Raw genomic sequence first — 16567 nt, forward strand, 5'->3', positions numbered from 1 at the left:
ATTGCTTTCTTCCTATACAAGTATCATACTTCAGTATCAACATGCACCTGAGTTATTGTACCAGATAGTTTTTCCAGAGGTTCGATTTCTCCTCAATGAGGATTTGCATTTTATTTTAAAAATGAGATAGATCAGAAGTTAAATATTACTCATACTGCCTTTCAGAAATATGATACAGTACAATATTATTGAAATGAATATTATTGAAAACATTTCCAGTACATTTGACATCCTATGGAGATTAAGCCTTCTTTGACGACATTTCTTTGAATACGAGTCAGGAACAAATAAAACACAGCTCGACCGATTTTCTAACCCTGGACTGCGTTAAACCGCTGAAAACAGGGAGTGGATATTCATCACAAGTCTGAGGAGGGGGTTCCGACCTGAAACGTCACCTGTTCCTTTTCTCCAGAGATGCTGACAGACCCGCTGAGTGACTCCAGCTTTTTGTGTCTATATTCATCTGAATTGCCTAGTTATATAGTCGACAGTTTACAACACACTCCCAACCATAATCTCTAGGCACCTCGTATGATTTTTTTTCCTGTAGATTCGCTTAAATAATCTCCTCTTCCTTAATTAAGTAACAATCCAAATTGCAAAAGTTAGCCCTTAACACCAAATTAGCTTTGAAAATGCAAATTTGTCGTGAATTTAAAAGAAAATACGTGACCATACTGTTTACATGCCTGACTTTCCTTTATTTTCGCTGTAGTAAGTGAAAATCAGCAAAGGCCACTGGCACTTTGACCACCAGTGTCTCAGTAAATAGTAGCGCAGTGCTCTGGAATATGGGGAAAACGGGATGATATAGTGCAATGACTAAGGAACATAAAAACAGATTCTCCAAAGGAATATGAACACTCTACCTCATTGCCAGTGCAATTTTCCAGCTAAAAGTATTTGAAACCAGGGTTACTTTATTAATTATATCTTCTTAAAAATCCATTTAAGCACACAGTGAATCATAGTCACTCAACAGCAAATGATCCAAACACAGGAATCTTGTCTTACATTTTCCTGTGTCATCTTTGTAAAATGATATATCACGATTGAGAATTTCTGAACATACCAAGAATGCACAGACTACTACTTTTGCAGAGAGTACAATAGATGGTAGAAAACAGTGATATGTCTTTCTTAAAAACAATTGATATCTTCAATACCTTTGTGACTCTGACATTGTGTGCAAGGACACGATACTTTATTTGAACTACGATAAGATTGAGATTTTCGGGCAGACTGTCAGGATTGCTGCCTGTGTGGACGGTTTGTTTATTTCCCATAGAATTTCTTATTCAGCAGGAAAACCAGCAGGTTTACGTTGACTTTAGCCTTCTCAAATATCTTCATGACTGCCACACCTTCATACTGTAATTCCAGCAGGTCCTGGGGAAATGATTTAAACATTTTAATGAACCAACGTGTTTAAACAGAGTCAACGTTACCGACGTAATGGGCTGGAATGTACCAACCCACTTCCTGGCAGGTCACGAGGGAACCACGGGGGAGTTGTAATGTTTGATGATCTTCCTGGTCAGCGATCGTCAACCCAGAAGCTATGAAGGCACCGAGGGGAGGGGAGGGGAGGGGGCCGGGGAAAGGGCGTAGCCAGTGCAACACATCCCTTGCTCTGTCCTTGGATTCACTGTTGAGTCTGGAGCCATTGATAACCTTGGTGTCTGGAGCTCAGCTTTATAATCACTTGGCGTCAGGGGGTCATAAGGGCACGGACACAGGCCCGGAGGCCCAACTTGCCCATGCTGGCAAATGTGGCCCATCTACACCAGTCCCACCTGCCAGTGTTTGGCCCAGATCCCTCTAAACCTTTCCTATCCATGTACCTGTCCAAATGTTGTTGTAGTATCTGCCTCAACTACCTCCGCTGGCAGCTCAGTCCATATACCCACCACCCTCTGCACCCTGTTTAAGAAGGAACTGCAGATGCTGGAAAATCACAGGTACACAAAAATGCTGGAGAAACTCAGCGGGTGCTGCAGCATCTATGGAGCGAAGGAAATAGGCAACGTTTCGGCACGAAACCCTTCTTCAGACTGTTAGCCGTTTGTTGAGTGAAAACGAGAAGCTGGTGTGACTTGGGTGGGGGAGGGATGGAGAGAGAGGGAATGCCAGGGTTACTTGAAGTGAGAGAAATCAATATTCATACCACTGCCCAAGCGAAATATGAGATGTTGTTCCTCCAATTTACATTTAGCCTCACTCTGACAATGGAGGAGACCTAGGACAGAAAGGTCTGTGTGGGAATGTGAAGGAGGATTAGTGTTTAGCAACTGGGAGATCAGGTAGGCTCAGACGGACTGAGCGAAGGTGTTCAGCAAAACGATTGCCCAGTCTACGTTTGGTCTCGCTGATGTATAACACTCTTATACCAGAGTCTTGTATAGTCTATCAGGGTGGTCTACTGAGAGATTTTAAGTTCCTTTTGCTCAAGGTCTAATCAGTGCCTGTACTACCTTCCCAAGGGCAATAGAGCTGTGAAACAACAATGAATTATTGCAATCCCAACCCAACCCTATCATGAGCAATGACTGAGATGAAGATGATTTCCCCCATTGTCATCTATCCCAATCCATCACTGGGAATTATATTGGCAGGCAAGGCAGATAGAACCATGAACAGCTATAATTCGTACTAAGTATTAATAATATCCTGTTACAACCACAGGATTATTCAGTCACAATTTTATGGTAATATGTGAAACACTTGCGAAAAATCTTTTAAGATTTCAGCCTAAGATAAATTAATAGTTGGAATTATCTGATGGGCAGAAATAAAACATTTCATACTTTAAATGGAAGAAATACTCCCACTGATTAGCCAGTTTAGTTAAACTAAAAAGACAGTGTTATATAAGAGTCTACGTCCACCAATGAAAAATTCCAACAAGTGGGTGGCACAGTGGCGCAACGGTAGAGTTGCTGCCTTAGCGCCAGAGACTCGGGTTCAATCCCGACTACGGGGTGCTGTCTGTATGGAGTTTGCACGTTCTCCCTGTGACCACATGGGTTTTCCCCATGATCTTCGGTTTCCTCCCACACTACAAAGAGTCTCTAAACTAAACAGAAAATACCATATGCTATGAGGAAATAGCCCAATGTGGCTTCTAGGTCTTAGCCAGTAACTTTGTTGTGACCTTTCAAAGACTAAACCCATACAAGTACAATCTGTTGCAAACTTGATCAAATCAAAACAACCTCTCAAAACATCCCGGCGTAAAATTTAAGGCTTGAATAAGAAGCATGAATTTGAATCGCGATTGATGTGTTTTGTACCTGAAAATGAAGTTGCACTTTTTCCACTTCCATTCCCATGAACTTGGCCTTGACTTCAAAATCACCCACTTCCTCGCTTGGCGTGATATCAAAGAGGACATTCTTGAGCCTAGACAAAACAAATTAATCCATTGGCTGACAGGAACACTTCAAAACAATGTGACTGTGCTATTTTAAATGGCAGTCAAAATTAGAGATTTATAAATATTTCAAAATAAAAATTGGTTTAAGTGAAAATTGGGCAAACCTTAAATGACTAACAGGGATTCAGCTAGAGTATACTATCAGGGTTGAGTAATGGATTGTCAGGTGATACAAAGGTCCGGGACACATGCAGGAGTTAAACACGATAGCAGTGATTGAGAAATGGCCGAATAAACTTGACATAGTTTTATGTTTATTGTTATTGTCACATGTAGCGTGGTTGGGGGCAAGGCTTTGTTTGCACCCCGTCCAATTAGATCAGATTATACCATACATAAATTAAATCAAGTACACGAGAGAGAGCAAAGGGGAAGATGCAGAGTGAGGAGTACAGCTCTCAACATTGTAATGCATCAGTTCCATAGACAATGTCTAATCTCTGCAATTGGTTTAGTTTAGAGATACAGCACGGAAACAGGCCATTCGGCCCACCGAGTTCGCACCAACCCGCCATACCCGCACAGCAACACTATCCTACACACACTAGGGACAATTTACACTTATATGAAGTCAATTTACCTACAAATCTGTACGTATTTGGAGTATGGGAGCAAACCGAAGTTCTCGGAGAAAACCAACGCAGGCACGGGGAGGACGTACAAACCCGTGGACAGGATCAAACCCGGGTCTCCGGCGCTTCAAGCGCTGCAGGGTAGCAACTCTACCTCTGGACCACCATGCCGCCCCACTAAACTAAACTAATTGGATAAAGGAGAATCGGATTGTGCCCCAGCTTATGGAAGGATCGTTGAGAAGCCTTTTCCCCCTAGGCACAGAACAGTTAACGGAGATATAAGAAGAGTCTGAAGAAGGGTCCCGACCTGAAACATCGCATAACCATGTTCGTCAGAGATGTTGCCTGACCCACTGAGTCACTCCAGCACTTTTGTGTTCCAATGGAGATATTAATTTGTGTTCTCAAAACAAAAAATAGGATTTGACCAAGTAGATAAGCACAAATTGTTCCTTCTAACGGGTAGATCAATAACCAGGACAGATTCAAGCTAATTGATAGTGGGGTCAGAAAGATATTTTGTTCCCCCTCAATACTGCACATTACGACCTGGCATAGAAAGAGATGGATCGGCTCTTTGTTTCACTTAAAAGCTTCTCATGGCGCTGATAATACCAAAAGCAATTTAATGTGGGCTTCAACATCTAGCATTTTTAATTAAATCCTTATAATTGTACCACTTTCTTTTAGTTTCCCAAAAGTGAACTAACGACTGGAGCGGAACGAAAGCACTTTGCTTAAAATGCTTTAAAGTAATAACTGGAATACATTTATCGTGAGCAGAAATAAAATCCAGTTTGGAAAGCATAGTTTTCCCTGAGTATTGCTGCAAATGAATGCTTATATGTTAAAAGCAGCACTCAGTTTTAGAGCCCATATGACTCCTGACTCAGACAAGCTGCAGCAATTACAGTAGATTCACTCAGTAACACAGCTTCCTGGATATAAACACATGCTTACATGATCTCACCGTTGTCCAGTTGGTTACATTAGTCATCAGCTGTAGCATGCACGCTGATAAAACAACCATTAACACAACAGGGATATGGAGACATACCCCTCTAAGTACTTTTGCAACCAAGGATAGAGTTATAACATTCAGAATTGAAGTTAACATAGCAGCATATTGCACAATCTAGATAATATCTACTCCTTTAGTTTAGTTAAATAGGTGTTTATGCTACATGTACATATATATATAGTTAGGTAAAAGTTTTAATTTCATAAATAAATATTCCAAAGTTATTCTTTTTAAGTTTAGTTTATACTTGGTGTTCTGTTGTGCTGAAGCAAAGCCAGAATTTCATTGTCCTATCTGGGACACATGACAATAAACTCTTGAATCTTGAGTTTAGAGATACGGAAACAGGCCTTTCGGCCCTCTGAGTCCACGCCGGCCAGCGATCCCCGCACTCTAACTCTTTCCTACACACACTAGGGACAATTTACAGTTATACCAAGCCAATTTACCTACAAACCTGTATGTCTTTGGAGTGTGGGAGGAAACTGGAGGTCCTGGAGAAAATGCACACCGTCACAGGGAGAACGTACAAACTCCGTACGACAGCACCTATGGTCAGAATCGAAACCAGGTCTCTGGTGCTGTAAGGCAGCAACTGTACTGCTGCGCCATCTTAATGCAATTTCTTTATGCAATTATGTAGTTAAGTGAATGGATCGAGTATTTGTGTTTTTATGACTGTTGGCAGATCAATTTCCCTCCTGGGATAAATAAAGTTCTATTGTATCGTACAATGCAGACCAAGCATTTGTTCTGTCTCCGTACACGTGACAATAGACTAAAATAAACTAGTTCAATTGGAATCTTATACACGTATATATTTTCAGACGGAATGGAAACAAGTATTCATCTCTAAACAAGTGAGAGCTGAGCTGACGTGTAACAGAAAGCCCTCAATCTATATATTTGGTTCTAAAGTATTTCAAGAACAATGCTCACATATTATTTCAATTGGGTTGCTATAAAATAAACAGATGTCCAAAATACTAAGATAATACAGTTTGGAATCATTTCACTGCTGATTAAGATTTAATTATTTTCAGTAGCTATTGACAAGAGGCAAGGATCAGGAGACGTTGCTTCACAAAAACCCCCCACAAAGTTCTGGAGTAGCTCAGCGGGTCAGGCAGCATCTCTGCAATGCCACCAGGACAACAGCCCTTCATGGTCAGGTCAAGTTCCCTCCACTCACTGGGACTTGTTAATGGCACCAAACTGGCGATGCTGTACACGGTCTCAGTGTACCGCTACTATACACTTATGCTGCACCTGAGATGCTTATCTGAGATGTATCCAAGTCAATTTCTATAGCACATATAAAAACAACTCTCGTTGCCCAAGGTGCTTTACATCAGTGCAGGTACTAACGTGCTACATACAGTGGTACATAGATCTAACAATACATACATAAATAAATACATACTCCCTCAGAGGACCTCAAGAAACGCTTGTGAGTAGAAATAAGTTTTAAGTCTAGACTTAATGACGGAGGGGGCAGTTCTGATGAGAAGAGGGATGCTGTTCCACAGTCTAGGTGCTACAACCACAAAAGCGGGGTCACCCCTGAGCTTATGTATAGTGATACTTGTACTGAAATGTATTCAGAAATGAATTTCACTGAACCTCGGTACATGTGACAAATTTATTTATTTATTTAGCGAATGCAAAGTCCTTTAGCCAAGCAGTTGCCTCTTGATCTGCTGTATGAAGGGTGACAAGTCCTCCTTTGAGTCTTTGTTGAGGGCATGCTTCAATGATGTGTTGCATTGAAGGCTGGCCAAGCAGGGGCCTTCATCAGACTGATTGTAGTGGGGGGGGGGGGAAAGGGGGGAAGTGAGAGAGCTGGAAATGGGGCAGGACAAAGCCTGGCACGTGATAGGTGGATACATGTGAGGGGGATTTTTGGCAGCCTGATAGTTGGACAAAGGCGGGAGATGAAAAGATAAAAAGGTATGAGATAAGGATGAACTACTCACTGGTTGGACTGCAGTCCATCAATTTCCAGAAGCACGCCTTTCTCATGCAAACGAGCGGCCGTGTATCGCAAAGTTGACTGTTTCATTTTCTTGTTGCCCTTTTCTTCCCCTTTGCCATCCAATTTTATTGATCTTCTGACATTCCTGTAATTCATCAAGAAGATTCTTCATTGAATGACAACTAAAGGAAGTAAAGGGCCTGTCCCACTTGGGCGGAATTTGCGTGACATCATTTACGCGTCACAACGCACGTCCCGCGCGCCGTGCCGCGCACGTGATGCGCATTACGCGCGCATGGTGCGTGGTGAAGTAGGCAGGGTCTCGCGCGGCGCCCCAAGATTTTGGGATGTACAAAATCTTCGCGCGCCATCTGCGTGACACGCAAATGACGCCTAAGTGGGACAGGCCCTTAACAAAGCATTTAGCCAACACCTTGTACAGAGAACGGCACATATAGTTCACCAAACTTCCTAAGTACAGAACTGTTTACTGAATTGACCAGAAGACATACGAGCAGAATTAGGCCTTTCAGCCCATCGAGCCTGCACTGTCATTCAATCTATTTTTCCCACTCAACACCAATCTCTCCAAAACCTTTGCCACCCTTACTAATCAGGAACTAACCTAAGACTTAGTCTGTGGCAATGAACTCCACAGATTCGCCACTCTCTTTTTAGATTCGTTTAGCGATACAGCGTGGAAACAGGCCCTTCGGCCAACCGAGTCTGCATTGACCAGCAATCCCCGTACATTAGAAACATAAAAAAACAGGTGCTGTGGTTGGCCATTCGGCGCTTCGAGCCAGCACCGCCATTCAATATGGTCAATCATCTAAAATCAGTACCCCGTTCCCACTTTTTCCCCATATCCCTTGATTCCTTTAGTCCTAAGAGCTAAATCTAACGCTCTCTTGAAAACATCCAGTGAATTGGTCTCCACTGGTATATTGTAAATAACTGGGGTCCCAGCACCGAGCCTTGTGGCACCCCACTAGTCACTGCCTGTCATTCTGAAAAGGATGCATTAATTCCTACTCTTTGCTTCCTGTCTGCCAATCAGTTCTCTATCCCAGTAAATACCATACCCCCAATACCATGTGCTCTCATTTTGCACACTAATCTCTTGTGTGGGACTTTGTCAAAGGCTTTTTGAAAGTCCAGATACACCACATCCACTGGCTCTCCTTTATTCATTCTACTTGTTACATCTTCAAAAACTTCCAGAAGATTAGTCAAGCATGATTTCCTCTTCATAAATCCATGCAGACTTTGACCGATCCTGTCATTGATTTCCAAATGCGCCACTATTTCATCTTTAACAATCGACTCAAGCATCTTCCCCACTACCAATGTAAGGCTAACTGGTCTATAATTCCCCGTTTTCTCTCTCCCTCCTTTCTTAAAAAGTGGAGCTACATTAGCTACCCTCCAGTCCACAGGAACTGCTCCAGAGTCGAGAGAATATTGAAAAATCATCACCAATACATCCATGATTTTTAGGGCCACCTCCTTGAGTACTCTGGGATGCAGACCATCAGGCCAATGTAAGGCTAACTGGTCTATAATTCCCCGTTTTCTCTCTCCCTCCTTTCTTAAAAAGTGGAGCTACATTAGCTACCCTCCAGTCCACAGGAACTGCTCCAGAGTCGAGAGAATATTGAAAAATCATCACCAATGCATCCACGATTTTTAGGGCCACCTCCTTGAGTACTCTGGGATGCAGACCATCAGGCCCTGGGGATTTATCTGCCTTCAGTCCCAACAGTTTACCTAACACCATTTCCTGACTAATGTGGATTCCCTTCAGTTCCTCGCTTCCACTAGATCCTCGGTCCCCTAGTATTTCTGGGAGATTGTTTGTGTCTTCCTTAGTGAAGACAGAACCAAAGTACTCGTTTAACTGTTCTGCCATTTCCTTGTTTCCCATTATAAATTCGCCTGCCACTGTTTGTAAGGGACCTACATTTGTCTTCACAAATCTTTTCATTTTTACAAATCTAAAAAAGCTTTTACAGTCAGTTTCTGTATTCCCCACAAGCTTTCTTTCATGCTTTCCCCCCCCCTCTTAATGAACTGCTTTGTCCTCCACTGTTGAGTTGTAAATTTCTCCCAGACCTCCGGTTTGCTGCTTCCTCTGGCCAATTGATATGTCTTTTCCTTGGATTTAACACGATCCTTGATTTCCCTCGTTAGCCACGGTTGAGCCGCCTTCTCCCGTTTTATTTTGTCGCCAGACAGGGATGAACAATTTTTGGAGTTCATTCATGCGATCTTTAAATATTTGCCATTGCATCTCCAACGTCACCCCCTTTAAGTATAATTTGCCAGTCTATCCTAGCCAATTCCTGTTTCATACCTTCAAAGTCTCCTTTCTTTAAGTTCAGGACCCTAGTCTCTGAATTAACCGTGTCACTCTTCATCGTAATGCAGAATTCCACCATATTATGGTCACTGTTGCCCAAGGGGCTTTGCACAACAAGATCGCTAACTAATCCTTCCTCATTACACAATATCCAGTCTAGGATGGCCGGCCCTCTAGTCGGTTCTTCTACATATTGGTTTAAAAAACCATCCCTTATACATTCCAGGAAATATTCCTCCTCAGCACTGTTACCAATTAGGTTGGCCAAATCTATATGTAGATTAAAGTCACCCATGATAACTGCTGTACCTTTGCTACATGCATCCCCAATTTCCTGCTTGATGCTATCCCCAACCTCCCACCTGCAGCTTGGTGGTCTGTATACAGCTTCAACAAGCGTTTTCTGCCCGTGGCTATTTTTCTCAGTTCTACCCATACCAATTCTACAGCATCCAAGCTAATGTCTCTCCTTGCTATTGCATTAATCTCCTCTTTAACCAGCAAAGCTGCCCCACCCCCTCTTCCTTTCTGTCTATCCTTCCTGAATATCGAATACTCCTGCATTTTAGCTCCCAGCCTTGGTCCCCCTGGAGCCATGTCTCCGTAATTCTAACTATATCATGTTCCTTAACTACTAACTGCGCATTCAATTCACCCACCTTATTACAAATGCTCCTCGCATTAAGGCACGAAGCTTACAGGTTAGTTTTTCTTATCCCCCTTCTACCTTTCCCTTCTGTCCTCCTTTTATGTCCCTCTGTCTCCTTGCGTTAGTTCTGATCCCCCTGCCCTGTTAGTTTAAACGTGACCTTACCTACTCTCTCTTTCCCGTTAACTGCACGCGTACACTTCCACCTTGTTCACTCCACCCCCAATGTTCAGTTTAAACCCATCCGTGTACCACTAGCAAACCCACCTGTGCAACCCGTGCCTTTTGTACAGTTCCTCCCCGTCCCAGAAGAGATCCCAGTGATCTAGAAATCGAATCCCCTGCCCCCTGCACCAACTCCTCAGCCCCACATTCAGATCCCCTATCTGACTGTTCCTACCCTCACTAGCATGAGGTACTGGAAGCATCCCAGAGATAACCACCTGCTTTTCAGCCTCCTACCTAGTTCTCTATAGTCACGTTCCTCTTTTTACCCACGTCATTTGTGCCTACATGTACAACTACTTAATGCTGCTCACCTTCCCTCTCGAGGATGTTCTTAAGTTGGTCTGACATTAACACTCTCCTACACACACTAGGGACAATTTACACACACACCAAGCCAATTAACCTACATACCTGTACATCTTTGGAGTGTGGGAGGAAACCGAAGATCTCGGAGGGCCACGGGGAGAATGTACAAACTCTGTACAGACACACCCGTAGTCCAAATCGAACCCCGGGTCCCTGGCGCTACCAGCGCTGTCAGGCAGCAACTCTACCGCTGCGCCACCGTGCCATGCTCTGGCTAAAAAAAATCCACCCCAACACCATTCTAAATTTTGGAATCAAAACTAATGCCTCCTGACTTAAAACATTCTGAATCAAAGCTTGTGCGTACTTTCTTGTTAAGTTGTCCAGGCACGTTTTGATATAGGTATTATAATAATTATTCTGTTCTTCATAAAACTTGAATTTTGAATTAAGTGCGCTCAAAGTCTGCTGTATTTTTACAAGTTCGGCCTTGCGATGCTGCCGATATCTTCTCTGGTTTCGAATATCCTGAAACACAAAATCGGTACATAATCATGAGAGGAATAGATTGGGTAGACGCACGGTGTCTCTTATCCAGAGTCTCTTGGCCAGAGTAGGGGAATTGAGAACCAGCAGACGTAGGTTTAAGATGAGGGGGACGGCAAGGAACCTGAGGTGTAACATCTTCCACACAAAGGGTGGCGGGTATATGCAACGAGCTGCCAGAGGTAGTTGAGGCTGGTACTATGGCAACGTTTAAGAAATATTTAGACAGGTATGTGGATATGATAGGTTTTTAGGGGCATGACCCAAACACAGGCAGATGGGACCAGTGTAGATGGGCATGTTGGTCAGTGTGGGCAAGTTGGGCTGAAGGGCCTGTTTTCATACTGTGAGACTTTACGACAAAAAGAGTATTTAACAAGGGCTTGATTTGAAAACACATTTTAAACAGGGTATTTAATGCTTATCAGCAAAAAGGGGCGACAACGAAGAGAAATTGTACATTTTAAACAGTTACATGGTGTTACATGGGTAGTTTCCAGAAACTTGAGATCAGTATCCTGGGTCAAAGCACAGGCACACAGAGTGTAGAGTGAAAGACAGATTTACTGGTCTGCATTAGACACAAAATGCTGGAGTAACTCAGCGGGACAGACAGCATCTCTGGGGAGAAGGAATGAGTGACGTATCGGGTCAGTCTGAAGAAGGGTCTTGACCCAAAACATCACCCATTCCTTCTCTCCAGAGATGCCGCCTGTCCCGCTGAGTTACTCCAGTATTTTGTGTCTTTCTTTGGTGTAAACTAGCATCTGCAGTTCCTGCACTAGCTGCAGTAAGTTAGACTGAGTTTTTTCTTTTCAATAGCCTAAAGTGGCTTTGCGGATTCAGACTGGAAATGAAGGTAGGCATTTGCCCATTATGTCTGGTGTGTTTCCCTGTAGAACCATGTAAACAATCGCACTTTTTCCCCCATAGCTCTGCAAATTAAATTCTCTGAATGAGCCTCTACAGCCAGTTATTATATCCATGCACTGTGCAACGAAAAGGATTTTTCGCACATCCCTTCGTTATTATCTTGTTTTTTATAAAAACATTTCTTTGCACAGTGATGGATAATTTATAATAATTTAAAATTATTGATGCTAATTTTATGTATAAATTATGATAATTCATGTATAATTTATGTTCTGTGTGTCGTGAGTCTAAGCATCTGTGATGCTGCTGCAGGCAAGATTTAAATAGTATTTGTACAACACAGTGTTATGTCGGAAGGAAGTGCAGATGCTGGTTTACACCGAAGATAGACACAAAATGCTGGAGTAACTCAGCAGGACAGTCGCATCTTTGGATAGAAGGTGTGGATGATGTTCAGGGTCTTCAGACTGCACTGTGTTCATGCATATGGCGTTCAACTTGACATTGGCTATCTTTTGATCTGATCTCTTTGTGACATCTGAAAATTTGTTTTTAAGAAGCTGATTGTGAATGGGGGAACATCTTCGGGGAAAAAAAAATCCCAATTAAAAAGCCTCAATCAAATAAAATTTGACACCGAGCCATGCAAGGAGAAGTTAGGGCAGATGACTAAGAACTTGGACAAAGTTACTGGTTTTAAGGAGCAACATCGAGGTGTAGGGAGGCAATAGGAAGCTGGGTCTCATTCACTGCAGCAGTCAGAAGCTCCAACACATTTGAAATTGTGTGGATGATAGAAATAGAGGTGGGCAGGGCATGGCAAGTCAAACATCGATCTTCTTCTCTGTATACCTTTGCAATGTCATTGATCAGCTCTTGGTATTTATTCGTCACTGAGACCAGGCCAGCTTGTTCCAGTGTACGCAGATTCCTTTGGATTTTCCTCTTTTTCTGTTCGAGGGGGAGCTGCCCATCCTCGACGTCCAACTGATTGTGTTTCATTTTATCCGGAACTTTGGCATCCTGCAGGGCATGCATTTCCACCACTTTCAAGTAGTTGGCTTCCTGACAAGGTGCAAATGAGTTACAGCAATTAATTGTCTTGCATACAGAATAACAAATCAACTGTTAACATTCATTCACGACCAATGCTATTAGCTGAAGTCTCCACTTCAACCAACCTGAGCAATGAACTATAAATCATTCTGATGATAGTCCTCTGCCTTCCCTTGCTACAATAAAGTGGCAGAGCCGGTAAATCTGGGTTCCATCCTGACCTCGGGTGCTGTCTGTGTGGAGTTTGCATGTTATCCTTGTTAATCGTGTGCTCCGGTATCCTCCCACATTGTAAAACATGTAGGTTTGTAGGTTAATTGGCCATTATAAATTGCTTCTCGTGTGTGGAGGGGGGATGAGAGAGTGGGATAACATAGAACTAGTGTGAATGGGTGATCGATGGCCAGTGTGGACTCAATGGGTCGAAGGTCCTGTTTCCGTGCTGTATCTTTCAATCAATTGATGTCAGAATTGCTGTGATTAAATAAAATTCTTAACTATTTCATCATCTAGTTCAGTTTAGTTTGTTGTCACGCACAGTGAAAAGATTTTGTTGCGTGCTAACCAGTCAGCAGAAAGACTATCAGACCATCATCTATTATAATGCTGCACAGTTCCTTCCTCTCTCTACATTCCATTCAGTCTGCAGAGAAACACCCTCATTTTCCCACGCATGATCCCATCAGAGCATGTTAGCATTTAGCTTGCTCATCTGCTCCGAATCGGCACTTTTCCAAGGGGGGGGGGCATGCTGAAAAAGTCATGGCGAGGTAGACAATCCCAGACAAGAACGCAAGACGCAACAGATGTTTTAGCTCCTCACATCTGCTCAACCATGAATGAAAATTACGGCTGCTCTTACATCTTACTCCCACTCCCCTGCATAAATCCCAGATCCCTTGATCGCTAACGTACCATCTATGAAAATAGTCAATGACTTCCGCTCGAGCCCGGGGGAAGATGATTTCAAAAAATTATCTTCCTCTGGGTGAAGATATTTCCTCTCATCTCAATCCTGAGTGAGTTATCCTCTACTTTGACACCGTAAACCGTGATTCTCGTTACCCCGACAGGGCTAAAGAAAATCACACCAGCATTGGCCCGGTCAAGCCCCATAATAATTTTTGCAGGTTTCAAAGAGATCACCTTAAGAGTTCCTGCCGACCCTGTTAACATCCCCCCCCCCACCCCCCGACCCGAAATGTCCCCTCCACAGATGCTGTCCGACACACTGCATTTCTCCAGCTGCACTCCTTTCTTTTGCTCCACCTTACTCCCACATTTATAGATTTCCAATATTATTTCCTGCTATTTTCAACTTCTATAGATGTATGAAATATGTGCAAATGAAAAGGAGGCAGAATAAGAAAAACACATGGCTAGTGGAGTTAAAATAAATCTAGTGATAACTATTTCACTTTCTTGTTAGCTCAGGCTGACGTAACTGTGATACAAAATAGCTCAATATAACAATGGTGACTATATTGTATAAATAGTTCACACTTGCTTTGGGGAAACCTTAAGATTGTGAAAAGCCATGATAGAATGACATATTTTATCTGCCACATAATGCGCCTACTATAAATGGATTTAAAAAATGCAACATCTAAAGCGTCACGGTGGCGCAGCGGTAGAGTTGCTGCCTTATGGTGCCAGGGACCCCAGTTCAATCCTGACTACGGGTGTTGTCTGTACGGAGTTTGTACGTTCTCCCCATGACCTGCATGGGTTTTCTCTGAGAGTTCCAGTTTCCTCCCACACTCCAAAGACGTACAGGTTTGTAGGTTAATTGGCTTGGCATATCTGTAAATTGTCCCTAGTGTGTATGGGAAAGTGTTAATGTGCGGGGATCGCTGGTCGGTGCGGACTCAGTTGGGCCGAAGGGTCTGTTTCCACGCTGTAACTCTAAACTAAACTAAAATGCAGAAAATTAACAATTAGGAGGATATGTAATATGGAGCAGAATGAGGCCATTCGGCCCATCCAGTCTACTCCGTCATTCAATCAAGGCTGATCTATCTTTCCCTCCTAGCCCCATTACCCTGCCTTCTCCCCATAACCCCTGCACCCGTACTAATCAAGAATCTGTCAATCTCCGCCTTAATAAATATCCGTGTAAATTAATCAAATACTAAATCCAATTAATTAATTCCAATTAAATACTAATGGCAATCAGAATTTTCTCCTGTTACTAGCTTCCTCTCCACCCCTTGAACGAGAAATAAGACTATGACTCTCAGAACCTGCAACACTTTCTTGGGTAAAAAAGCCCAGCGACTGCTGAGCTCTATATGTCCTCAGCCAAACGGACTTTTCAACCTTTCTAAGGTCAACAATCCCATTGCTGTTCAAGGACAGACACACGCCAGTCATTTGGCAATGCAGGACAACTCTTTCCAACTTTTTCAAGCTTGCGGGTGAATGATGATGTAGGACATTCTCAAGTTTCAGAGAACCAGCCAGGAGCTGAAGTGAATCACAGAGTGGATACATACAATAGAACAGTGCAGAAGGCCAATTAACCTACAAACTACGTATCCTTAGGGTGTGGGATGAATCAGGAGCACCTGGAGCAAACCCACGCTGTCACGGGGAATACATGCAAACTCCGCACGGACAGAGTCCAAGGTCAGGATCGAACCCGGTTCTCTGGCACGGTGGGGCAGCAGGTCGACTCGCGGATTCAGAATCAAGAAAAATGCATGAAAAAATGCAACAGAAATGAAAGAAATGTAAGGTAGACAAAAGTGCTGGAGAAACTCAGCGGATGCAATAGCATCTATGGAGCGAAGGAAATAGGCGACGTTTTGGGCCGAAACCCTTTTTAGACTGAACTTGAAAGAAATGTAAACAGAGTTTACTTCAGTCAGCTTGACCCGCTTTGATAAGGACTCAAAGGGCCGAAGGTCCTGCTTCCATCCAGGATGAGCCCAAGACTATTCTTCAATACTATTATAGGTGCCTTTGTTCAAAAGATTTGTTTTTATATATATAAGTTCTCTTTTAAACACTTAACTATATTTACATAGAGACCAGGAGGTCTATATTCAATGTGTATTTTGACACTGGACTCATGCTTAGGTTATACCTGTTATTAATGTAATCCTGATCCCTATGTATCAATATCATTGTTATGTTTATCATTATTTTTGTTGTTGTTTTGTTTTTGTTTTTGAAAAAAACGAATAAAAAGATTTTAAAAGAAAGAAAGAAAAGATACAAGTAGAATTACCTGCTGGGAGGTGGCTGGTGTCTCTAAGATCGTGCTTAATGTTTCTCCAGGCTGTGCTCTGATCACATCCACAATCAACCACTTGGTCCTTTAGAAACAAATAGAATCATCGCACTGGTTAAAAAAGGATCGGCATATCAAAATGTTTACTTCTGATCTCGCACAGGTGTCTAAAATCATGAGAAGAATAAATCAGGTAGATGCACAGAGCCTCTTACCCAGAGTAGGGGAATCGAGGACCAGAGGACAACGTTTTAAGGTGAAGGGAGAACGATTTAATAGGAATCTGAGGGGTAACTTTTTCA

General features: G+C 42.8%; 1 protein-coding gene across 2 annotated transcripts in view; it reads right to left on the reverse strand.

Annotated features, from left to right (window-relative positions):
- Positions 1-703: 703 nt before the first annotated feature.
- Positions 704-16567, reverse strand: part of iqgap2 (IQ motif containing GTPase activating protein 2) — a 306105-nt gene continuing 290241 nt past the window's right edge. For both annotated transcript variants that reach the window (XM_033018621.1, XM_033018622.1), the window contains 6 exons: positions 16263-16350; positions 12827-13039; positions 10923-11083; positions 7012-7155; positions 3297-3405; positions 704-1392 (listed from right to left, as the gene is read on the reverse strand). In XM_033018621.1, coding sequence (XP_032874512.1) covers positions 1279-1392; positions 3297-3405; positions 7012-7155; positions 10923-11083; positions 12827-13039; positions 16263-16350 — 829 coding nt within the window. In that variant the 3' untranslated portion in view covers positions 704-1278. The remainder of the gene's footprint in view (positions 1393-3296; positions 3406-7011; positions 7156-10922; positions 11084-12826; positions 13040-16262; positions 16351-16567) is intronic.

Source organism: Amblyraja radiata, chromosome 3, assembly GCF_010909765.2.
Source record: "Amblyraja radiata isolate CabotCenter1 chromosome 3, sAmbRad1.1.pri, whole genome shotgun sequence".
Taxonomy (NCBI): domain Eukaryota; kingdom Metazoa; phylum Chordata; class Chondrichthyes; order Rajiformes; family Rajidae; genus Amblyraja; species Amblyraja radiata.